This window comes from Tachyglossus aculeatus, chromosome 2 (genome assembly GCF_015852505.1).
Source record: "Tachyglossus aculeatus isolate mTacAcu1 chromosome 2, mTacAcu1.pri, whole genome shotgun sequence".
NCBI lineage: Eukaryota > Metazoa > Chordata > Mammalia > Monotremata > Tachyglossidae > Tachyglossus > Tachyglossus aculeatus.
The window spans coordinates 154,930,350-154,956,252 of record NC_052067.1 but is presented as its reverse complement, the minus strand read 5'-3'; the positions used below and the strand labels follow the sequence as shown (position 1 = coordinate 154,956,252).

General features: G+C 41.1%; 1 protein-coding gene across 1 annotated transcript in view; it reads right to left on the bottom strand.

Annotated features, from left to right (window-relative positions):
• The window catches only part of ANO6 (anoctamin 6), a 202,355-nt gene that overhangs the window by 97,392 nt on the left and 79,060 nt on the right, over positions 1-25,903 (bottom strand). The window contains exon 3 of the mRNA XM_038765280.1: positions 5,895-6,020. Within this exon, the coding sequence (XP_038621208.1) occupies positions 5,895-6,020 (126 nt within the window). The remainder of the gene's footprint in view (positions 1-5,894; positions 6,021-25,903) is intronic.

Sequence of the window (25,903 nt, the reverse complement as noted above, 5' to 3'; positions counted from 1 at the left end):
ACTATGTGCCAAGCACTGTTCTAAGCACTGGGTTAGATACAAAGTAATCAGGTTGTCCCACATGGGGCTCCCAACCTTAATTTCCATTTTACAGTTGAGGTAACTGAGGCACAGAGATGTTAAGTGACTTGCCCAAGGTCACACAGCAGACAAGTGGCAGAGCCAGGATTAGAACCCACATCCTCTGACTCTCAAGCCCATGCTCTTCCACTAGGCCATGCACATAGTAAGCTTTCAATCAATACCATTGATTGATTGATTTCTCCTGGGTCACACTATTTCTCTGCTTATCACTCTGTCTCATTCTCCATTCTTCCATCTCTGATCTTTTGCTCATGTGATCTTTCCAGTCTGGAAAACTCTCTCACTTCAAATATTCCAGACCACAGCTCTCCCTATCTTCAAAGCCCTTCTGAAATCCCACCATCTTCAAGAGGGCTTCCCCAATTAATCTTTCCTTTCTTCATGTTGAAACCTCCCAACTACCTCTTCAGTGCTATTATGCCACCTCTGCATCTGACTCACAACCATGTGGAACACTTCTGAACATCTAGATTTATATACTACTCTAATATTAGCACCTACTCATCCAAATGTCCACCTTTCCATTCGTCTTTTCCTACCTATAATTATTTTTGTCAGACTCCCTTGCTAGATTATAAGCTTCTTGAGGGCATGAACCACATCTTTAACTCTATTGAACTGTCCCAAACACTTAGTAATTCATTCATTTATTCATTCATTCAATCGTATTTATTGAGTGCTTACTATGTGCAGAGCACTGTACTAAGCGCTTGGGAAGTACAAATTGGCAATATATAGAGATGGTCCCTACCCAACAATGGGCTCACAGTCTAGAAGGGGGAGACAGACAAAAAAAAAAAAAAAAAAACAAGTAGACAGGTGTCAATACCAACAGAATAAATAGAATTATTGCTATATACACACCATTAATAAAATAAATAGAGTAAAAATATATACAAGTGCTGTGGGGAGGGGAAGGAGGAAGGGTGGAGGGAGGGAGGGGGGCAATGGGGAGGGGAGAAGGAGAGGAAAAGGGGGGGCTCAGTCTTGGAAAGCCTCCTGGAGGAGGTGAGCTCTCAGTGGGGCTTTGAAGGAAGAGAGCTAGTTTGGCGTATGTGTGGAGGGAGGGCATTCCAGGCCAGAGGTAGGACTTGGGTCAGGGGTCGACAGCAGGACAGGTGAGAACGAGGCCCAGTGAGGAGGTTAGCAGCAGAGGAGCGGAGTGTGTGGGCTGGGCTGGAGAAGGAGAGAAGGGAGGTGAGGTAGGAGGGGGTGAGGTGATGGAGAGCTTTGAAGCCGATAGTGAGGAGTTTTTGCTTCATGTGAAGGTTGATAGGCAACCACTGGAGATTTTTGAGGAGGGGAGTAACATGCCCAGATCATTTCCGTACAAAGTTAATCCGAGCAACTGAGTGAAATATAGACTGAAGCAGGGAGAGACAGGAGGATGGGAGATCAGAAAGGAGGGAGATGCAGTAATCCAGTTGGGATAGGATGAGAGATTGAACTAGCAAGGTAGCGGTTTAGATGGAGTGGAAAGGGCAGATCTTGGCGATGTTGTGGAGGTGAGACCAGCAGGTTTTGGTGATGGATAGGATTTGTCGGGTGAATGAGGGAGCAGAGTCAAGGACGACACCAAGGTTGCAGACTTGTGAGACAGGAAGGATGGTAGTGCCGTCTACAGTGACAGGAAAGTCAGGAGAGGACAGGGTTTGGGAGGGAAGATAAGGAGCTCAGTTTTGGACATGTTGAGTTTTAGATGGAGGGCAGACATCCAGATGGAGATGTCCTGAAGGCAGATGGAAATACGAGCCTGGAGGGAGGGAGAGAGAATGGGGTGGAGATGTAGATTAGGGTGTCATCAGTGTAGAGGTGATAGTTGAAGCCATGGGAGCAAATGAGTTCACCAAGGGAGTGAGTATAGATGGAGAACAGAAAGGGACCAAGAACTGACCCTTGAGGAACCCCTACAGTAAGGGGATGGGAAGGGGAGAATGAGCCTGTGAAGGAGACTAATAATAATAATAGTAGTATTTGTTAAGCACTATGTGTCAAATACTGTTCAGGTTGGACAAAGTCCCTGTCCCCATGGGGCTCACATCTTGATTCCCATTTTACAGATGAGGTAAAAGACATAGAGAAATTAAGTGACTTGCCCAAGATCACACCGAGACAAGTAGCAGAACTGGGTTTACAACTCAGGTCCTTCTAACTCCCAGGTCACAGGTCCATGCTGTATCCACTAGGCCATACTCTGCTCTGTCCATACTAGTCATAGTAAATAGTATTTACTGAACACCCACTGTATGCAAGCCACTGAACTAAGCCCTTAGAAAGTAAAAAACAAACAAAAATTGATAAACTCCCTGCCTATGAGGAGCTTACTTTCTAATGGGGAAGACAGACTAAAAGATATTTAGAGTAATCAAACTGAATGATCAAATAAACATGAGTGCTTTCTGTTTCTCCCCATTTCAGTCTATACTTCTCTCTGCTTGCCCGGATCATTTTTCTACAAAACTGCTCATTTCATGGTTCCCCATTCCTCAAGAATCTCCAGTGCTTGCCCTCTGTCCCAAAAGACCTCTAAACTGTAAGCTCATTGTGGGCTGGGAATGTGCCCGTTCTATTGTTGTGTTGTACTCTCCCAAGCGTAAGTACAGTGTGCTTATTGCACACAATAAGCAATCAATAAATATGGCTGATTGATTGATTGCCTGCCCATCCACCTCCGCATTATTATCATTGACTTTAAAACCCTCAGTCACCTTTCCCTTGCTACCAACTTTGGTATGCAGTGCTCTCCCAAACACAGTGCTCTGCACAAGGAAAGCACGCAATAAATAAATGATTGATTGATGGATTTATACAACTTGGGATACCAGTAGTTAACTGTGGAATAATCTTGTTGGGGGAGGTATTTCTATTAAATGATGATCAATTGATTGCTGGATGCAACAAAAGGCATATTTGCTTTCTAGAGCAATTTCATCAAATCCACTAACAAGCAATATTTACATCAAGTGTTAGAGAAGTGGAAAGATCATGGGATTGGAAGTCAGGAGATCTTACTGGGTCTAATCTCATGATGTTGGGTCCAGCACTCAGCACAGTGTTCGGCACATTGTAAGTGCTTAATGTCTTCATTATTGTTATTATTAATTAGCAAGCCACAGTGACAAACTAAAATGGGTTCTGGGAACCGTCAGACCAACAGCATCACCACAACGCTTTACAGTTTCACCAGAAGGGACATAAGGAAAATGGACAAGAAGAAACTCAAACAGCTGTTCTGTGGTGCTCTCAATCATAACCATAAACAGGGTGGACTGAAAAAAAACCATTGTTTTGAAACCTCAGATCGTACATCAGAGCAATGGACCATGGCAAAGCCCAGATTAGCCTGTTGTGCAGCCAATGGACTGCAGTAATGTTTGAAGCAGAAGCTTTGCGATGTCAAGAAGGAGAAACCGAACAACATTAGGTACTCTGGGTAGCAAGTACAACCTTGCAGGATGGGAGAATCTTGACATGCATGCAAACAATGTGAGAAGCAGCATGGCCTAGTGGTTAAAGCAGTCTGGCAGTCAGAAGGACCTAGGTTCTAATTCCGGGTCTGCCACTTGGCTGCTGTGTGACCTTAAGCAAGTCTCTCAACTTTTCTGTGTCTTAGTTACCTCATCTGCAAGATGGGGATTAAGACCGTGAGCCCCATGTGGGACATGAATTGAGGCCAAACTGATTATCTTGTATCTACTCCAGCACTTTGTATTATGCCTGGCACATAACAAGCACTTAACAAATACCATTAAAAAAAATAGGAAGAAATTTGATCAGCCTCACCCATGCCCATAGATAAAACATTCTCACACCAGGAGCACTATCCTCCATCTCTGTCAGCTAAAACCTTCCTAAATTAACACTCTGACACCACAGTTGTTAGCTACTGTTCCAATCATTTGCTCTGCAATCCAATCCAATCCAATCCAATGCTCTGTTCCAATCCAATGCTCTGCAAGTTTTTCCTGCCTATCATTTCTTGGGTCTAGCAGGGATTTACTCAGTCTGACTTGAGTCTTCATTAAATTTCTTATGCTTTTGGAACTCATACATTAAATACTCTAAATGGCAGCCCCACCTAGATGCCCCTGTTAAAGTTACATTTAGTGCATTTTTAGGGGTTTCTGGCCATTTACGTATAAATCTTTATAATTTGCCCTTTCCCTTAGGGAAAACATGATTCATAAACATACTTCTTTTGTGTTGTCTGCATCTAGGACAGTGCTGACATTATGTGTTATAAAATCATAAACCAGTCTCAGACAAAAGATAAAAAGATTCCAGAGCTGATAGCTTTGTTGAATTGTGATTTGGGGTGTCAAAATGATTAATAGCAGAACTATAAATTACTACATTTTGAAACACAAGATATGGAAATAATCTTCACTACATATCAATGCTGCATTCAGGAATTCATATTTACCTTTGCCGGAGATGGTAATAATATTACTTTTATTATTTTCCAGATTAACCATTAGACTTATGTGGTATGTTTAAAGCAAAGATTTTGGTCATTAATAGTGCAAGCCTCTTGTGTAAAATTTGAATTGCCTGTCTATATGTATTAAGGGATTTTGGCTTTTAATTTACTATAATACTGCTCGGCATTATTCCAAGCATATGAGAGAGGGAAGAGATTAATACAAATTGTTTGCTGATGATTACCCAAGATGCATATTATGTTATCTCCTGTTGTTGCAAATAGTTTTATTAGGAAGGTCTAATAAGGCCCATTTCTTTATTGCTAATATGCAGCAAATATCACACTGCAGGCACCAAATACAACTTTATTGTTATTATGATCATTATTGCTGGCATTAATAGTAGATGACACTATCAGTGCCACTAGATTGTAAGTACCTCGAGGATAAGGATTGTGTCTACCAAGTCTAATCTATTCTCCTAAGTGCTTAGCATGGTGCTTTGCAAACAGAAAATGCTCAATATATATCCTTGATCAACTAGTGTGGGAAACTCTGTTTGTTTCTGGTATACTCTCCCCAGTACTGATTATAGTGCTCTGTACTCATTATCCTTGAGCGGGTCCATCAGCAGGCCATATTCGATATCAAATGGAAAGACAAGACCATGAACAATGAAATTCTGGAATGAGTCGGTCTCCTAACATTGACGCTATGCTCACTTAAACACAGCTATGCTGGGTAGGGCACATGAAGAGAAAGAGTGACAAAAGGAATGCCAAATAGCTGAACTTGGGACATTGAAAGCAAGGAGAGCAGAAGAAGCAATTTAGGGGCAATGTAAAACAGTCTCACAGGATGTTACAGCCCAGCTGAAAACTGGGAGTCAATTGCTGAAGACAGACCTGCATGGTGAACTGTCATCAAGAAGGAAAAGGCTCTCTGAGCAAAAGTTTAATATGTAAAAAGAGAAAAGCAGGCTGAAAAGAGAAAACAGCACCAGGCATTGACGACATTTAGTCCAACAACACCCCAGTGGACAACCTTTTTGTGCTCAATATGGCCAGAACTGTGGCATGTGTGTCGGCCTTTTCAAACACACACAAATATGCACACACACACACACACGTGAACTTTAGTATCAGTGGTGTTTTCTTCGAATATGAAGTACAATTATATATACTTCTGGCGATGTAAATATTGGCTATCTTGTCATACTCATTAAGTGCTCAATACACACCATTGACCTATTGACTCTGTATATACATAAACATATATCTGAATTGCAAATGAAGGACCAATATCAACTGTAACATCATGGCATTGACATTTGTTTTCTCGTTTTTCTGCAATATACATGATACTTACAAACCAGAGGAATAAACTTACCCTTTGTTTATGTAAATTCTTTCTACTGTTGTCTCTCTTACTCTCATCTTCATACACTAAAACAAAGTCAATTCTTCTTTGGCCATCCTTAAAAAACAAGGAGTCCTTTTTCTGATCAAATTCAGCCTGTAAAGGATGAACAAAATCGTTGCATGATTTGTATTTTCAGATTTGGTGTACAGATTCTTTTATAGCTGAAATAAAGAGATGTCAAGAAACAGAAATATGTCCAAGAGCAGTTACCTAATAAATAAATTACAGAACTAATACACTTTGAGTTTTGCCTTCTCTTCACAGAACAAAGGACCACGATTACCTAATGGAGTTTGAAAATGTTTTCATAAATCTATTATTAATATCAAGTGCTGTTGAGTTGTTTCTGATTCATAGCGACTCCATGGATATATTTTCCTGTATTCTGCCATCATAGATCTACTGGCACCTAAATGTTGCTATTGATATCTTATTTCTTATCCAGATATTCCTAGAGGAGTGTGATAACCTGCAATGCCAACATTTTAGTTTGAGTGTGGAGGTGGCGAAGAAGGAGCAGGGATTCTAAGGACTGAAAGGGGGTAGGGCTTCATAGAACAAACCAGTCAGAAAACCATTTGGATTCTTTTAAGTCCTGATTAGAAATTTTAAATTTTCTGTCATTAACCTGAGATGACTAAGGGTGGGACTCCAAAATAGCTGGGCGGGAGATTGCCCAACCCACCTCATTAAATTTATTAGATTTAAAAATGTTTGGGGCAGTTTAGTAACTACTCCCCACAGTGAAAGTGTAAACTCTCTGTGGACAGGGAACACATTTCCTGCTTCCAATGTACTCTCCCAAGCACCCAAAACAGCGCATTGAACTCTGGTGCCCAAGAAGTACTTTGGTACTACTACACCACAGGAGGACTAAAATAATACAAATAAGGATTCTTTTGTATTGTGAACACTCTGGAGTAAGAAATGGGGCATTGAGATCAACCACAATCCTTCTGGATATTTTGGATGGTGTAAATTAGCCAGCCTGCCTGACTCTGGTTCTGTGTATTTTCTGCTCCTTTCCTTCCCCGAAATTATTTTTCCAGCTTTCAACCAAACTTTCCTTGAGGGTTATTTTCCATAACACTGCTTTGGCTGTGATATATTCAACTAATAGGTTGAGTTTCTCTGCATCCCATCACATCCATGGAGTTGACATCAAGGAGAACTACTCTTTTTGACTTCAATTCAGTGTGTAGGCTACGGTGTGTTAGGTTGGGGTTGTGCAGAGTAAATTTTCCATAAGATGTGTCCTTCTGATTGCTTTGTAACTAGATCCCATGAGTTAATCAGCAATATATATTGAGCACTTGCTGTGTGTAGAGCACTGTACTAAGCATTTGGGAAAGTATGATAGACTTGGTAGACATGACTCCTGCCCTCAAGGAGTTTGCCATCTAGTGAGGGAGAAAGAAGCTAAAATAAATTACAGGTAGGCAGAAGAAGTAGAATACAAAGAATTGTAAATGAGTGAAATAGGGGTATGTGAGTACCCAACTGCTTAGGTGTTGCTGGAAAGGCAATGGGAGGGTTGTAGATTTTAGGGAGGGATGATAATGATATTTTGTTGCATTTGTTAAGCACTTACTATGTGCCAGACATTGTGCTAAGCACTGGGATAGATACAAGATAATCAGGTTGGGCACAGTCCCTTCCCCACATGGGGCTCTCACTCTTAATTCCCATTTTCCAGATGAGGGATCTAAGGTCCAGAGAAATGAAGTTACTTGCCCAAAGTCACACAGCAGGCAAGTGGCAGAGAAGGGATTAGAGCCTAGGTCCTTCTGACTTCCAATCTGTGCTCGAGGGGATAAATTAATGAGGGAAGGCTTTATGGTGGAAATATGATTGCAGAAGGGCCTTGAATATGGAGAGAACTATGAGTGGTCTGGTAGTTGTGAAGTGGGAGGGAATCCCAGGCTGAAGGAAAGGCCAGAGCAAGAGGCTGGCAGCAAGAGAGAGATAAGAGTGAGGCACAGTGAGAGGATGAGGGAGCTGGGCATAGTTGGGGAGGAGTGAGGAAAATGAGCAGGGAGAGAGAGCTGATTAAGTGTTTTAAAACAATGGTCAGGAGTTTTTACTTGATGTAGAGAGAACTGGGGAGATGTGGGCAGACAGGTGTTTTAAGGAAATGAAGTGAAGTATGAACTGGAGAGGCTAGAGTCTGGAGGTGGGGGAGAAGTCTGTGAAAAGGCTGGTAATTAGGCCAGGATGTGACAATTGACCCTGAAAAGTGTGGTGGCCATTAGGGTAAGAGGAATGAACTGATTCTGGAGTTGTGTTAGAAGAACCCACAGGATTTGGTGACAGACTGAATAAAGAGTTTGAAAGAAAGAACTTATGGATAACACACCAAGATTCCAGGTTCGAGAAATGAAGAGAATAGTGGTGCTGTCAATTGCAATGGGGAAGTTAGTGGTGGGGAGAATTTGGGATGGAGCGTGTGTTCAGTACAGGCAAGGAAAACAAAGGAACAAATCTGTCTACTTTGTGATGCTTAGGAATCATTTCTACCCTTCACCTAGCTATCGAGCACCCAGCAGCAGTTGTTGGCCAGCCTGTGGCAGTAGGAACAATGTGAATCTATGTGGTCCCAAGACATCCCAGATGTGAATCAATCAGAGATATTTACTAAACACTTACTGTGCACAGAGCACTGTACTAACCTCTTGGGAGAGTACAGAACAGAGTTGGGAGACATGTCCTCTGCACACAAGGAGTTTTCAGTCTAGAGAATGGTCCCTAGGAAGACTGTTCTGGGAAAATGAAGCCATTTGGTCTGCTCTAGGGTAGGCTTGGGAATTTGCTTTGAAATTCCTGAGATCATTCCAAAGTACATCCAAACACTGAGTCCCTGAATCCCCTGGGTGTCTTGGGGTCCCGAAGGTACATTACGGGGTTGAAAGGGAATAGTCCTATGTGACAGGCCTTTCAGCCCATGACATTTCCATCCAAACTGCTACCGTGTTATCCTAACACTTGTCCAAGGACTTATCCTATCCTGCCTTGATTACTACATCAGCCTCCTTTCTGACCTCTCTGCCTCCTGTCTCTCCCCACTGCAGCCATACTTCACTCTGCTGCTCAGATCATTTTTCTACAAAAACATTCAGTTCAGTTTTCCCCACACTTCAAGAACTTCCAGTGATTGCCCAGCCACCTCCGCATCAAATAGAAACTCCTTACCATTGATTTTAAACAATCAATCATACACCTAGCTGCTCTCCTAATACGTCAGACTTCACACTTCACTCCTCTAATACCGACCTGTTCACTGTACTTCTGTCTCATTTATCTTGCCACCGACCTCTCACCCACGATCTGCCTCTCGTCTGGTACACCCTCCCTCTTCATATCCAATAGATGATCACTCTCCCCACCTTCAAAGCCTTATTAAAGGCACAACTCTTCCAAGAGGCCTTCCCCCACTAACCTCTCATTTCCTCTTCTCCCACTTCCTTCTGCATAGCCCTTGCACTTGGATTTGCACTCATTCACCCCTCCGTCAGCCTCACAGCATTTTGTACATCTCTGCAATTTATTTATTTGTATTTTCTGTCAATCATTCATACTTATTGAGCATTTACTGTGTGCAGAGTATTATACCAAGTGTTTGGGAGAATATAACACAACAGTGTTGGTATCTGCCCACAGTGAGCTTAGAGTCTAGAGGGGGCAAGGAACGTGTTTACCAACTCTGTTACATTGTACTCTCCAAAGCTTTTAGTACAATGCTCTGCACATAGTAAGCACTCAATAAATAGGACTGACTGATTTGACACTGTGAATATTTGCCTTTATCTCGGGTCAGGTTGGACAAGGGGCTCACAGTCTCAGATGAAGGTACATTTTACAGATGAGAAATGAGGGAACTGAGGCCCTAAGAAATGAAGTGACTTGCCCAAGGTCACACAGCAGATAAGTGGCAGAATTGGGAGTAGAATCCACAGCCTTCTTACTTCTAGGCCCATGCTCTATCCATTAAGCCATGCTGCTTCAGCACAGTGCATTGAACCCAGTGGGCACTCAATAAATACTCTTACCACTTAATAAAAGCCATAACCTTCTTTGATTTGATTTCCAAATTTAATAGTTTTGGAAGCTCTTCTTTGGACTGACTTTACGATTTTCCTAGTAACACTTTCTAGAATGGATGATGGAAAACACTTTTGTTTAAATAAAAGTTACAAAATGGTGAATGTGTCATTTCAACATTACAAATGTGCTCCCTTTAGCCAAAAAACAAACCAAATAGAAAAGGCCCATGAAAATGAAATATCACAAAATCTATTTCTCCACCGTTTCACTTTGGCTGTTTATGGCCCCTTGATTTAAATTCACAGGATGAAATATAGAATCCTGCAGTACAATAGACCATATACAATTTTTCTGTGCAGGTAGCGTGGTTAACTAGCAGAAAAAAACTTAAAAGTTCATCGAGCAATGGACTTCCATGGGAAATTTGCTTTAACATGAAGCATAAATAATGTGTCTCTTTTGCTACACACTCCACTGTCCTGGATCCAGTTCTAATCTTAAGACATTTCCCAGTGACAAAATTTAATTTACTTGCTATGGAATAATCAGGTTTTCACATGCACACACCCTCGCTTGATGGAAGAATATGGGCCTTTGTTTTGGGGAAAAACACTCTGACTTGGCAAGAGAGGCAAATATGCAATAAGTAGGTCAAATTTTGATGCAGTGTTCTTAACACACAATGCCAGGGGGAAAAAAGCTGGACAGTTTCCTATTACCATGAAATCCAAGTTCCATGTCCTTTGGCAGGAGACTTTTTCTAGCTGACAGTTGGGAAAAGAGGAAGAATCAAAAGATGATCTGGAAAGGATGAGAATAAACAGGAAAAGTGGAATAAAGAAATCTGCTCTATGAACAGAAATGTAGTTGGTCTGAACAAAAGTTGGATCCCGAAGTTGCAAGCCCAAGTTTGGGCCTAACTCATCCAAGCTGATATGAAAAGTCAGAGAACAAAAGTGACAACTCTCAGAACATTTTTGATTGAAAAAGAAGAAGAATCATTTGGGAAGGAGAACTATTCTCAGTAACTTCCCAAATACAAGAATAAATGGAATAAAAAAGACTCTGGGTTATTAAAGTGTGAATTATCCTGCTGTTTTTCTTCCCTTCCCCTCCCCTCCCGGACAGACGGAGATACAGAAGTAAAACTGAAACAGTCTATTTTTCTCTTTTTAGCAGTTCTGGTAAGAAAACAAGTCAAGAGGGGAAGCAAGTAAATGTTGCCTATACGAGATTTATGTAATTTTCTGGGGTATCTCTATATCCCATTTCAATGACAGTTATTTGTGTTCACAATAAAATAATTTGTGGTTTTAAGTGCTTTTACTATGTGCCAAAGCACTGTATTAAAACACAGGGGTAAATACTTCTGTCATTTGGTACTCACAGCTTCTGTCTCATTTAGTGCTCACGGTATATGGGGCTCACAGTCCAATCATGGCATTCATTTTAGACACTTTTCTTTCTTTAAACTCCCAGATTCAGTCAGAAACAAAATCCTGTCAAATCTTTCTTCACGTCTCCAGGATCTGCTCCTTCCTGTCCATCCAAAGGCCAGCTTGCTGATCCAAGTACATGTCATTTCTCATCTAGACTATTGCCTTGACCTCCCTGATGAACTTCTTGCATCCAGGCTCCCCCTTCTCCAGTCCAAACATAACTCTGTTGCCCGAATCATTTTTCTACAACACTGATTTGCCCACATCTCCACACTCCAAGTTCTCTATTGGTTGGTCATTCCTCTCTGCATGAAGTAGAAACCCCTGACCATTGGCTTTGAGGAATTCAATCAGCTCTAACCCCCTTTCCTAACCTCACTCTTCTCAAGCTAACCTACTTCCTGTGCCTCATTCTCATCTCTCTCATAACCCACTTTTGGCTCACACCCTCCCTTCTTCCAAGATCTCCTTCCCTTTCACATCTGGCAGCCATCTTCATATCCGACAATTACTCTCCCCTGCTTCAGAGGCTTATTGAAGGTACATCTCCTCCAAAAGGCCTTCCCTAAGTGCTCTTTCCTTTTCTTCCACTCCCTTCTGCATCACCCATACTTGCTCCCTTTATTCATTCCACCCCAGCCCTTAACGATTATGTACATATCTGTAATTTTATTTATTTATAACAAGACTGTTATATCAAGTTATATATAGTGTGGCTCAGTGGAAAGAGCATGGGCTTTGGAATCAGAGGTCATTGGTTCAAATCCCGGCTCCTCCAATTGTCAGCTGTGTGACTTTGGGCAATTCACTTAACTTCTCTGTGCCTCAGTTACCTCATCTGGAAAATGGGGATTAAGACTGTGAGCCCCCCATGGGACAAACTGATCACCTTGTAACCTCCCCAGCACTTAGAACAGTGCTTTGCACATAGTAAGTGCTTAATAAATGCCATTATTATTATTAAGTTATATATATATATATGTGTGTGTGTATATATATATATCAAGTTATATATCCAGACTGTAAGCTTGGGAATGTGTCTGTTATATTGTTCTCTCCCAAGCATTTAGTACAGTCCTCTGTACATAGTAAACACTCAATAAATACAATTGACTGATTGACCATCTTCAAAGCCCTTCTGATATCACAGCTCTTCTTTAGGGGCCTTCCCAAATTAAACTCTCATCGCTCCACATTACTGTCCCCTCCTGCCACTTTAATACCACCACCTCACCCAGGCACTTAGGTATTTACTCATTAACTCTAAGCTACTTGAGGGCAGAATTTGTTTCTAATATCTGTATGCTCCCAAGTGTTTAGTATTGTGCTCTGCACAGAGTAAGAGCTCAATCAATCAATCATTTGTATTTATTGAGCACTTACTATGTGCAGAGCACTGTACTAAGTGCTTGGGTAGTAAAAGTTGGCAACATATAGAGACAGTCCCTACCCAACAGTGGGCTCACAGTCTACTATTGATTCACTGAGTGAGTGACAATTCAAATACAGACAATACCCTGAGGCTCATTTTATTTAGTGGAAACCTTTAAACACAGTTCCAGCTCAAATATTTGATGATTGAATTCTGAGGAAGCAATTCTCAAAGAAAATTTCAAGAAATGATAAGATGAAGTCCGTACTCCATTACTTTAAGAGCACTTATTATGAAAACATGGTTCTCCCTTTAATATTTCAATAGAAAAATGAAAAATGTGAGAAAGACCCACAAAAATTAGAAAATGACTTCATTATAGATCAGATGTTCGAAATAAAGAATCCCTTTTTTATTGTAAGGTAAAGTGAGGTCGCTTTAAGGCTTGCAAGTTTCAAGAATTGCAGGTTTGTAGATCCCAGCTTGAATACTGCATCTGCCTCCTTGGTGACCTCCCTGCCTCCTGGTCACCCCCAAATCCAGTTCATACTTCTCTCTACTGCCTGGATCATTTTTCTAAAAAAACATTCAGTCCACGTCTCCCCACTCCTCAAGAACCTCCAGTGGTTGTTCATGTACCTCTGCAAACAGAAACTCCTTACCACTGGCTTAAAGCATTCAATCAGCTCACCCCCTCCTCCCTGACCTCACTGATTTCCCACACACTTTGTTCTTCTAAGTGCCAGCTTACTCATTGTGCCACAAACTCATCTATCTTGCCGCTGACCCCTTTCCCATGTCCTCCCCCTAGCCTGAAACTCCCTCCCCTTCATATATGCCAGACCAACACTCTCCCTACTTTAAAAGTCTTATTAAGTTCACATCTCCTCCAAGAGGCCTTCCCTAATTATGCCCTCTTTTCCCCAGCTCCCTCTCCCTTCTCTGTTATCCAAGCACTTGGATCTGTGACCTGTGAACATTTAATATTCACTCCACCCTCAACCCCACAGCACTTTCATTCATTCATTCAATTCATTCAATCGTATTTATTGAGCGCTTACTGTGTGCAGAGCACTGTACTAAGTGCTTGGGAAGTACAAATTGGCAACATATAGAGACGGTCCCTACCCAACAGCGGGCTCACAGTCTAGAAGGGGGAGACAGACAACAAAACAAAACATATTAACAAAATAAAATAAATAGAATAAATATGTACAAGTAAAATAAATAGAGTAATAAATATGTACAAACATATATACATACATACAGGTGCTGTGGGGAGAGGAAGGAGGTAAGGCAGGGGGTGGAGAGGGGAGCACTTATTTACATATCTATAAATTATCCATTATAAATGATTTAGTTATATTAATGTCTGCTTCCCCTTTAGCCTGTAAGCTCATTGTGGACATGAGAAGTGTCTACCGATTCCGTTGTACTGTATTCTCCCAAGCGCTTAGTACAGTGCTCTTCACACAGTAAGCACTCAACAAATACAATTGATGATGATGATAAGGATCATGAAGATGAGAAGTAAATTAGATTCTTAAAGTTGGTCATTTGTCAGAAACTGGTATCCAAATGTGCTGATACAGTGGACATATCTTAGGAAATATGATGTTTCCTATATGGACTTCCTCATAGTTATATAAACTTCTGCAAGTGAGTCCTAAATATTTATTTAGAAGTTACAGGATGTGACATATGACACCATCCAACTTTCAGACAGAGAATAGCTTTTCCTCTGACTCATACTAGCCACTAATTCACTCTCATCAAAGAAGTCTGTTTGTGATTTGGACTTTAAGCATAGAAATTATTAGTAAGCATGAGTCAGAGAAAAAATGGCCACTAACCCTCCAGAATGTACACAGAGAGGGCCTCCTTTTTATTTTTGTCTGAGTGAACCAGTTTGTTTTTATGACAAGGAGGGGAGAAAAATACCAGGACACCAAGTACCCACTGGGTTCAGGAAACGAGGGGTGCCTGCTGATTTGCTGTATCTAGCATAAACTCTTAAATGAGCTGTGCTAAATTTAGAAAATGAACACTACCCAGTGGACTGATTTCCTGTCATGTTTCCCATTCACTTAAGAAACTGCCATGAAAGTATCACTTGTCAGCATTAACTACAATAACCCCTTCTGCAAAGCTATTTGTTTGGTATCCCACTATTATTTGGGAAGAAAAACTTCCCCATCTATGACAAAGTGTAAAAATCCCTTAAGAAAATGACTTAGTATCTGGCGTGAAAATTGCATTTCCACAATAGGTGAGAATTTCACTAAACCTGCTTACAGAAATAGCAAACCTTTCTTTTTTTAAACCTAAGGCCACAAGACATAGAAATAACTTCGTGATATGACATATGCATTTTCTCCTGTAAAATACAGTGTTTTTTTCCCTTTGATTAGTGTTTTCAAACAAGCACTTTGGTGACCAGAAGGGGAAGGCCAAATGTTTCGGGAACTAATTTTGGTTACGATTTCTTTGTAATTCATACCAGGAAATGAGGTGTAATTTAATAAAAGTGTTTTCTTTTAAGGTTTAAAACCATATAGTAAGGTCATCTCAGGATATGAGCATAGTCCTATCATGGTAATCCTAAAAGAAATGAAATTTTAGTAGCAAGACATTAAGGGGTTTAGTACAGTATTAATCTTACCCTGCTTTGGAAATGGTGCTTTCTTATCCACTCAGTGAACATATCTGCAGCTACAGTCAGAATCTTTCATTGGAACTGGTTAAGGAAGGAAATATTATCCTGTCAGTCAGTCAATCAATTGTATTTATTAAGCACTTACTGTGGCCAGAGACAGAAATTAATACAAATAAATACAACTTCAGATATGGACATAAGTGCTGTGGGGCTGGGAGGGAGGGAGAATAAAGGATGCAAGTCAGGGTGATGCAGAAGGGAGTGGGAGAAGAGGAAAGGAGGACTTAGTCAGGAAAGAGACTCCTCACCCTGGGCTTCAAGGCTGTCCATCACCTCTCCCCCTCCTACCTCACCTCCCTTCTCTCCTTCTACAGCCCACCCCGCACCCTCCACTCCTCTGCTGCTAATCTCCTCACCGTACCTCGTTCTCACCTGTCCCACCATCGACTCCCGGCCCACGTCATCCCCCGGGCCTGGAATGCCCTCCCTCTGCCCATCCACCAAGCTAGCTCTCTTCCTCCCTTCAAGGCCCTACTGAGAGCTCACCTCCTCCAGGAGGCCTTCCCAGACTGAGTCCCTTCCTTCCTCTCCCCCTCATCCCCCCTCCATTCCCTCATCTTACCTCCTTCCCTTCCCCACTGCACCTGTATAGATGTATATATGTTTGTACGTATTTATTACTCTATTTATTTTACCTGTACATATCCATTCTATTTATTTTATTTCGTTAGTATGTTTGGTTTTGTTCTCTGTCTCCCCCTTTTAGACTGTGAGCCCACTGTTGGGTAGGGACTGTCTCTATATGTTGCCAGCTTGTACTTCCCAAGCGCTTAGTCCAGTGCTCTGCACACAGTAAGTGCTCAATAAATACGACTGATTGATTGAGTGAAAGGCCTCTTGGAGGAGATGTGCCTTCAATAAGGCTTTGAAGTTGGGGAAAGTAATTGTCCATCAGATATGAAGAGGGAGGGTTTTCCAGATCAGAGCCAGGATGTGAGTGAGAGGTAGGTGGAGAGTGAGGTGGGCAAGTCACTTCGCTTCTCTGTGCCTCTGTTCCCTCATCTGTAAAATGGGGATGAAAACTGTGAGCCCCACATTGGACAATCTATTACTTTGTATCCACCCCAGAGTTTAGAACAGTCCTTGGCACATAGTAAGTGCTTAACAAATACCATCATTATTATGGAGTTACAATGAGAAGGTTAGAATTATTGGAGCAAAGTGTGCTGGATGAGTTTGGAAATGGTACTTTCTTATCCAGTCAGTGAGCGTGTTTGCAGCTACAGTGTGAATCTTGCATTGGGATTGGTTAAGGGAGTAATTCTTCTCATTCTCAGGCTCCCGTCTGTTATTGTGATAACCTCCGGGCTTCTCCCTGAAAGGCCAGAAATCAGACGCTTATGCCTTAGGACGTTTGCACAAACTGCCAGGTGTGATGATAGTCTAAATCAGCTCATCGCCACTGCTTTTTTTTATATAATTTTTTGCTCTTGGTGTCTTCCTCCTTTTTGCTGAAAGACTCATTGGCTTTTGGCCCTTTCTGACAGGGACAAAAACGGTTGAACACTAGTCAAGAAGGCTGAGTGAAGAGGAAAGAATGAAAATGTTAGAAAGAACTATTTCTGACTTCTTTGGAATTTGTAGTATTTGGGCAAAGGCAATGGTGGGAAAAACTAACCGTAAGGCATATTGAATGGGAATTTACTGGGAGAGAATGAGTTCACCTGGAATGGGTTAAGATGATAACAAATAACAACTATGATGGCAATTTATTAAACATTTTCTGTGTGCCAAGCTCTCAAGTAGGTACAAGATGATCAGATCAGACCCTGTAACTGTCTTATATGGGGCTCAGTGTCTAAGAGGGAATGAGAACAACATTTTCTCCCCATTGTACAGGTGAGGAAACTGAGGTACAGAGAAATTATGTAACTTGCCAGAGGTCACTCAGCAGGCAAGTGATGACCTGGGACTAGAATTTGGGTTTCATGATTCTCAGTCCCATATACTGTCCATTTGGCCATCCTGCTGATGATTAGCATATCATTTCCCCTATCTCTAATATGTTTTAATGTCTGTCTCCCCCTGCAGATTTTAAGCTCGTTGAGAGGACACTGTTCTGTTGAACCTTGCACCCATGATATTCTGTTGGCAGCATACCTGGGGAAGTAGCATGACTCAGTGAAAAGACCACAGGCTAGGACTTGAGGGACCTGGTTCTAGTCTTAGTTCTGCCACGTGCCTGCTGTGTGACTTTGGGCAAGTCACTTAACTTCTCTGAGCCTCAGTTTCCTCATCCTTAAAATGTAGATTCAATATCTGTTCTTCCTCCCTCCCTCACATGGGACTGTGTCAAGCAATCAATGGCATTTATTGAGCACTGTACTAAGCGTTTTGAGAAGTACAATGCAACAGAGTTGGCAGACACATTCCCTAATCACCAGTAGCTCCACCCTGATTATCTTGTAGCTACCCTAGTGCACAATAGTACAATGCTTGGCACAAAGTAATAATAAGAATAATAATGGCATTTGTTAAGCGCTTACTATGTGCCAAGCACTGTTCTAAGCACTGGGGGATACAAGGTAATCAGGTTGTCCCACTTGGGGCTCACAGTCTTAATCCCCATTTTACAGATGAGGTAATTGAGGCCCAGAGAGGTTGAGTGACTTGCCCAAAGTCACACAGCACACAAGTGGCAGAGTCAGGATTAGAGCCCATGACCTCTGACTCCCAAGCTCAGGCTCTTTCCACTGAGCCACGTTCAATAAATACTATTGAATGAATGAATGCTTCTCTACCACTGTTAACTATTTTCATTATTAGGTTTTAGTTTTTTTTATTTTGGAGCATATTTAATATTGAGAAAACACAAGAATTTTTTGCCACACATTTAGCATTAACAACGGATCTGTTAAAAATCTTGCCATGCATTTTTATTTTTATTGAATTCTGACAATCACATTTTGCTCCCAGATTTAATAGATGCTGGCTTGATGTAGTCTAATCCACACTCATATCCTATAAATTCTCTATTATTGGTTTACACATTATAATTAAGGAAGCTCTTTTTTGGTGTTTTTTTTTCCCCACTCAGTTTGTATTAATCTACCTTTCAAAAAGTGACTAGGAAAAGTGTTGAAAAGATATTTCTCTTTTGCAGAAGACATTTGAATATGAAGGATAAAAACATGTTTACAGTATCTTTCCAAAGGCAGTCTGCAAAAATACTTTTGTAACTCCCAGTATAAAATGCTATCTTTTTGTGATTGTGTTGAAATAAGATATATTGATATTAAAATGGCATATAAAATTCACAGGATTTCAGATTGCGCATGAATCTTTCCTGAACTTAATAAAATGTCAGAAATCTAGGGAGGTAAAGCATCTATACTCTAAATTCCCATTGACCTCCACTTTCTTTGTTACTTTCCACTGATATTTCAGGACTATGGTTTGCACACCTCTACAGAGCCTTCTCTGCTCTCGAAATTTCTTTGCCACTTGATGCATTAAGGCAGTTTAAGGTCACAGCCCAGTTAGGCTGCTTAAAGATGGACTTTCAACTTTAATGTAATTCTCTTCCTTATAGGGGCTTTAATTGAGATGGTTCTGGTCACTGTTATCGTACAGCTCTCAATCGTTGGTGATAAAACCGAGCCCTAGGTCAATTGTTGATGACATCATACGCCGGTCCATTAATGGGCTGACTGTTTTTCCTCTTTCTCATTCTGTCAAATGAATTCTGACAGTTCCATTCTCCAGAAAGCACACTGCTGAGAAGTTACCGCATCCAGTTTGGAAATTGGGAATGACATCCCTGTGAGCTACTCTGGGATCTAGGGAGCTAATCCCGGTCCCGCCATTTATCTGCCGTGTGACCTTGGGCAAGTCACTTCACTTCTCTGGGCCTCAGTTCCCTCATCTGCAAAATGGGGATTGAGACTGTGAGTCCCATGTGGGACAGGGACTGAGTCCAATCTGATTGCCTTGTATCTATCCCAGTGTTTAGAACAGTGCTTGGCACATAGTAAGCACTTAACAAATACCATCATTATTATTATTATCCATAGAATTTATTGAGTGCTTACTGCAAGCAGAATGGTTGGAAGAGTACAATAAAACAAGGTTGGGAGGTACATTCCCTGCTCACAAAGAGCTTACAGTCTTTAGGGGGAGACCAATATGAAAGTAAATTAAAGATATTCACATAAGTGCTGTGGGGCTGAAGGTGGGGTGAATAAAGGGTATAAATCCAAGGGCAAGGGCCCTTGAATCCGTGACTTTTGGTCATTTAGTAGTCAGCCCACCCTCAGCCCCACAGCACTTATGTACACGTCAAATTATTTAATATAAATTATTCATTTCGGCCATATTCATATTATTCACTTTTATATTATTTATCTTGCATTCACTTTCATATATAATATTGTTATATGATTGATATAGTATTAATATATAATAATACAAATATAAAATATACATTTTTTCTATTTATTTATATCATTTATTTTAACGTCTGTCCCAACTCTACACTGTAAACTTGTTATGGGCAGGGAATGATTCTACCATGTTCAATCAATCACATTTATTGAGCACTTACCATGTGCAAGGCACTGTACTAAATACTTGGGAGAGTACAATACAACAGTGATGATTAAGTGTGAAGCAAAAGGGAGAAGGAGTAGGGAAAACGAAGCCTCTTAGAGTAGATGTGATTCTACAAAAACTCCTCACTTTTGGCTTCAAAGCTCTCCATCACCTCGGCCCCTCCTACCTCACTTCCCTTCTCTCCTTCTACAGCCCCAGTCAGCACACTCCACTCATCTGCCACTAACCTTCTCACTGTGCCTCGTTCTCTCCTGTTCCTGGCCCATGTCCTACTTATGGCCTGGAATTCCTTTCCTCCTCATATCTGTCAAACTAGCACACTTCCCCCCTTCAAAGCCCTACTGAAAGCTCACCTTCTCCAGGAGGCCTTCCCAGAATAAGCCCCCTTTTTCCTCTGCTCCCGCTTTCCTCCCCATCACCCCATCTTGCACCCTTTGCTCTACCCCCCGCCCCACAACAGTTATATATATGTACATATTAACACATGATTCTATTTATTATTTATTAACAATGTGTATGTACCTACAATTCTGTTTATTTATAATGATTCTACTGATGCCTGCTTATTCTAATGTCTGTCTCCCCCCTTCTAGACTGTAAGCCTTTTGTGGGCAAGGATTGTCTCTGTTGCTGAATTGTACTTCCCAAGCATTTAGTACAGTGCTTTGCACACAGTAAGTGCTCAATAAATACGACCGAATAAATGAATACCTCGGCTCCAGCCTGGGTCTAGGGTTTCCATTACTGTTGGTTGCTTCTTTTGGCTCCAAGCAAATCAGGGTAGAGTGAGTGGCTACTCAAGGGGGTTTGAAGTGAACTCAATGACAGTCTCTAGTGATGGCCAGGAAGCCAACAATCTCCGATCTTCTACTTACTCGTGTAAGACCCAACTACTATACCTCTGATAATAATAATAATAATAATAATAATAACAATAATTGTGGCATTTGTTAAGCCTTTACTATGTGCCATGAACTGTACTAAGTGCTGGAGTAGATACAAGCAAATCGGGTTGGACACAAGCATTCAATGGTATTTATTGAGCACTTACTTTGTACAGAGTCCTGTACTATACCCTTGAGAGAGCACAGTCAGTCGATCATTTTTTTGAGTGCTTTCTGTGGGCAGAGCATTGTACTAAGCACTAGGGAGAGTATAACAGTAAACAGATACATTCCCTGACCATAACAAGCAATACAACAGGGTTGGTAGACAGCAACCCTGTGCTCAAGGACGTTTGAGCAATCATTTCCCTTTTGGGGGCTACTATAATAATGGGTGAAAGTGGAAATAAAAAAATGGAGGCAATTAAATGAACAACCCAGCTGCATTCATTAGCTGCATTCATGTGATCATTATTTCCTATCTTATGACATTTTACAAGGGCATAATGTTTTATGAGAAAATTGCCAGGATAATTGGCAGGTTTGAAAACTAGAAGTATTAGTTATTTCACAGTTAGTTATTACTAGGTCACCGGTGACAATGGTTGATCCTTCTGGATGATTCTGTTTACATATTGATATCTCCCAATTATCATACGATGTTTCCAAATACTGTATTTGTAAGCTCCTTACTATGATGAGATGACAGACAGTAATGAAATACTCCCTCATTTAGGAACTGACAGCTGCAATGGTTGCTCTCAGTATTTGTAGGTAAAATAAGATAATTCATGTGGCTGTACTTTGAGAAAGTGAAAGTTTTTTTTAGAATTCAGGATTGTTATTATTATTAATAATATTAATTCAAGACGGTAAACTGTGAAAGAGTATTGCAACCCAAGTTCATTATTATTTGAAAGAAAATGACTGTTTTTCCCTACTTTTGTGGGTCCCTTTGCTTGCCCATGTAAAAGCTTGTAAAGCTTTCTAGTTTAATAACTCTACCCTCTCTCTATAAGGGTAAAGTCTAGCTGAAAGGACCATTTCACCAGATTCCTCCCCTACACTTCCCGAGGCTAATTTTGTTTCTGGCTCAGACCCAGGGGTGTGGGTGTGCATTGAGGTGACCTTGAGATCATCATCATCAATCATATTTATTGAGCGCTTACTGTGTGCAGAGCACTGTACTAAGCACTTGGGAAGTACAAGTTGGCAACATATATGACACATGACTAGTCTGTATCCAGATTTCCCCAGTCCACAGGACAAGAGAGATAGAAAAGCAGCATAGTGTAGCCCTACCTCCTTCCCCTCCCCACAGCACCTGTATATATGTTTGTACATATTTATTACTCTATTTATTTTACTTGTACATATTTACTATTCTATTTTATTTTGTTAATATGTTTTGTTTTGTTGTCTGTCTTCCCCTTCTAGACTGGGAGCCCGCTGTTGGGTAGGGACCGTCTCTATATGTTGCCAACTTGTACTTCCCAAGAGCTTAGTACAGTGCTCTGCACACAGTAAGCGCTCAATAAATACGATCGAATGAATGAATAGTGGATAAAGCACGGGCCTGGAAGCTACAAGGTCATGGCTTCTAATCTTGACTTCTTAGATGTTGAGCTTTAGTGCAACAAATATGTTATATCGCGCATAGCAACTTCCCAGTTGCCTCCTAGAGAATCTTATGGATTTCCTGCTGGTGTCCCCACTGATGAACAAATTTGGATAATTTCTACATGGAACAATTTTTGAAAAGCTTTGCCCACAGGTCAGCATGGTTGTGAGCTGGCATTCAAAGATTGAAATGCTAAAAGTTTCAAGAAGCTTGATGCAAAAGCAATCACCAACTTCTCTCCAAGATGATCTGAGTCAAGATCCCATCCAATGAAGGTCCAGTAAAAGACCTTCAATTCCAATTCAAACTGCTAAGGGCAGATACATTCATTATGGTTGGACATGGTTTTTTAGAATGATTAGAGCATCGATCTTTGGATTATGGGATAATGCTATCGTGTTGCTTTCCCCAGTACTTGTTGAAGAAATAAAGAAAAAAAACACTTTGCGGCAGAAACGTGAACGACCTAAACTATTTCAATAATGATGAAGATCTTAATTACTGTTCTCTGCAAAACACACACACACACACACACAAAAAAAAAATTATGGTATTTGTTAAGCACTTACTATGTGCCAAGCACTGTCCTAAGTGCTGAGCACTGTTCTACACTAACCTATAAACAAGGTATAAATTTAGCAAAAATGAACAAATGGATTTTGCTAGAATTGAGTGGCATAAACAAAAGCAGTTTCCAAACTATAACTGGATCTTTCCTGTAATGAAGTAGTCAATGGTTTATGTTGCAGCAGTTCATTTCTCTATTATTCAGAAGACAAAAACATTTGGACCTTTCAAAATATCAGGCTGAGAAGAGCCCAACAGTTAAGTTGTAGAGAACTGATTTCTCTCTTTCCAACTGTTTTTCTACGTGTCTCTCCTGTTTTCTATTGTTCTTGGTGTTCTGCTTCCTTTTTGTTTTCCTCTTGATTCAACTTGCTCTGCCCCATTTCAGCTTATTCATTCATTCAATCACATTTATTGAGCGCTTACTGTGTGCAGAGCACTGTACTAAGCGCTTGGGAAGTACAAGTTGGCAACATATAGAGACAGTCCCTACCCAACAGTGGGCTCACAGTCTAGAAGGGGGAGACAGAGAACAAAACAATACATATTAACAAAATAAAATAAATAGAATAAATATGTACAAATACAATAGAGTAATAAATACGTACAAACATATATACATATATACAGGTGCTGTGGGGAGGGGAAGGAGGTAAGGCGGGGGGGATGGGGAGGGGGAGGAGGGGGAGAGGAAGGAGGGGACTCAGTCAGTCAGACTGCTTAGAATAAGTGAGAATGCCTTACCTGATTTCCCAAGGTCATTTCCCCACGCCACTCTCTCACGCTTTTTCTACTTGTTTTACTTGATGCTCTGATCTTCCATGTGTAGGAACAGACTTTGAATATACTGCCTGATCCTCCAGAGGACCCTATTCTCAATGCACTTTCCTTATCCTCCTGTTTGCTTTTACCATGGAGATTAGCAGTGGTGGTAAACTACACAGGCGCTCAGAGCAGCCCTGGGAGAGTTTACGAAGAGCATAAGCCTCTTTGCTAATCTGCTGTCTCTATGACAAAAGAGCACGGGCTTTGGAGTCAGAGGTCATGGGTTCAAATCCCAACTCCGCCACTTGTCAGCTGTGTGACTTTGGGCAAGTCACAACTTCTCTGTGCCTCAGTTACCTCATCTGTAAAATGGGGATTAACACTGTGAGCCTCACGTGGGACAACCTGATCACCTTGTAACCTTCCCAGCACTTAGACAGTGCTTTGCACATAGTAAGTGCTTAATAAATTCCATTATTATTATTGAGGATGAACATGCCATATACTATTCAGAGAGTTTAAGCAAAACTTGGATTCCTTCCTGAATGTAGTAAGACTGTAGGTATTAGCCACACAAGAGGTAAGGACAATTTGGCAGAAACACCCCCCCTGCCCCACCAAAAAAAATCAACAACAAAAAACAGACTCTCCCTCAGGGTAGTCTAATTTCCTTTCAAACCACTTACTGAAATACTGGGATGGAAATTCAAAATGCCCCAAATAGAAAAAGATATGGCAACAAGCAGAAAGAAAAGCTATGGGTCTCCCCAGAGCTCTGGTAAATGAATAAATTGGATCCTAGTCTCTCTGAGCCATCAATACTATCCTCTATTAGTTTGTCTTCTACAGTCAGAAATTTGGATATTGAACATTGAGAAGAGAGAGGGCAATTGAGAGAGAGAGATAGATCGGTCATTCTGGAGGTGACTGGCAGGCTGTCACAACACATCTGGTGCTCCAGTATACTGGGTGTTTCAGTGAATCATTTTCTTCCTCTGAAAGAGGCTACTGAATTTTGAAATAAATTTCACTACGGAATGAAGAGTCCACCTAAAATTCTCATTTTTTTTTTAAATAAGATAGACCAAAAGACCACAAACCTAAACTTCTAATAATTATAATGACTATAGTATGTGTTCAGTGCTTACTATGTGCCAGACACTGTTCTAAGTGCTGGGTTATAGACAGGTTAATTACATTGGACACAGTCCCTGTCCCACCTGGGTCCACAGTCTTAGTAGGAGGGACTAGAATTTAATCCCCATTTTAAAGATGAAGTAACTGAGGCACTGAGCAGTTAAGTGACTTGCCCAAGATGACCCAGCAGACATGTGACAGAGTCAGGATTAGAACCCAGGTCCTCTGAACCCCAGGTCCGTGCTCTTTCCATTAGGGAACACTGCTTCTCTTGCCTGAAGTTATTCCCTCGTAGTAAATGAGGTACTTTGAGAGGAGCACTGTGCTCTTTCAGCCCCAGGGAACAGCGTGGCACAGTGGAAAGAGTGTGGGCTTTGGAGTCAGAGGTCATGGGTTCAAATCCCGGCTCCGCTAATTGTCAGCTGTGTGACTTTGGGCTAATCACTTAACTTCTCTGTGTCTCAGTTGCCTCATCTGTAAAATGGTGATTAAGACTGTGAGCCCCACATGGGACAGCCTGATCACCTAGGAACCTCCCCAGTGCTTAGAACAGTGCTTTGCACATAGTAAGCACTTAATAAATGTCATCATTATTATTACAGGTGGTGTACATGGTCCTGCAGTGAATTTAACCATTCCTATAATATTTTGAAAGAATTATTTCTCCTTTAAATCAGAAAATAACTTCAGGGACTGGGGCACTGAGCTAGTATGAAGGAAAGGGCACTGGCCCCTTCCCACAGAACCTGCACTCACTGAGGCAGGGACCCTGTGAAGCTTAAGGGAAAGAGCATGGATCTGGGGATACAGGAGACTTGAATTCTATTCCCAGCTTGGCCAGTTGCCTGCTGTGTGACCTTGGACAAGTCACTTGACTCTATGC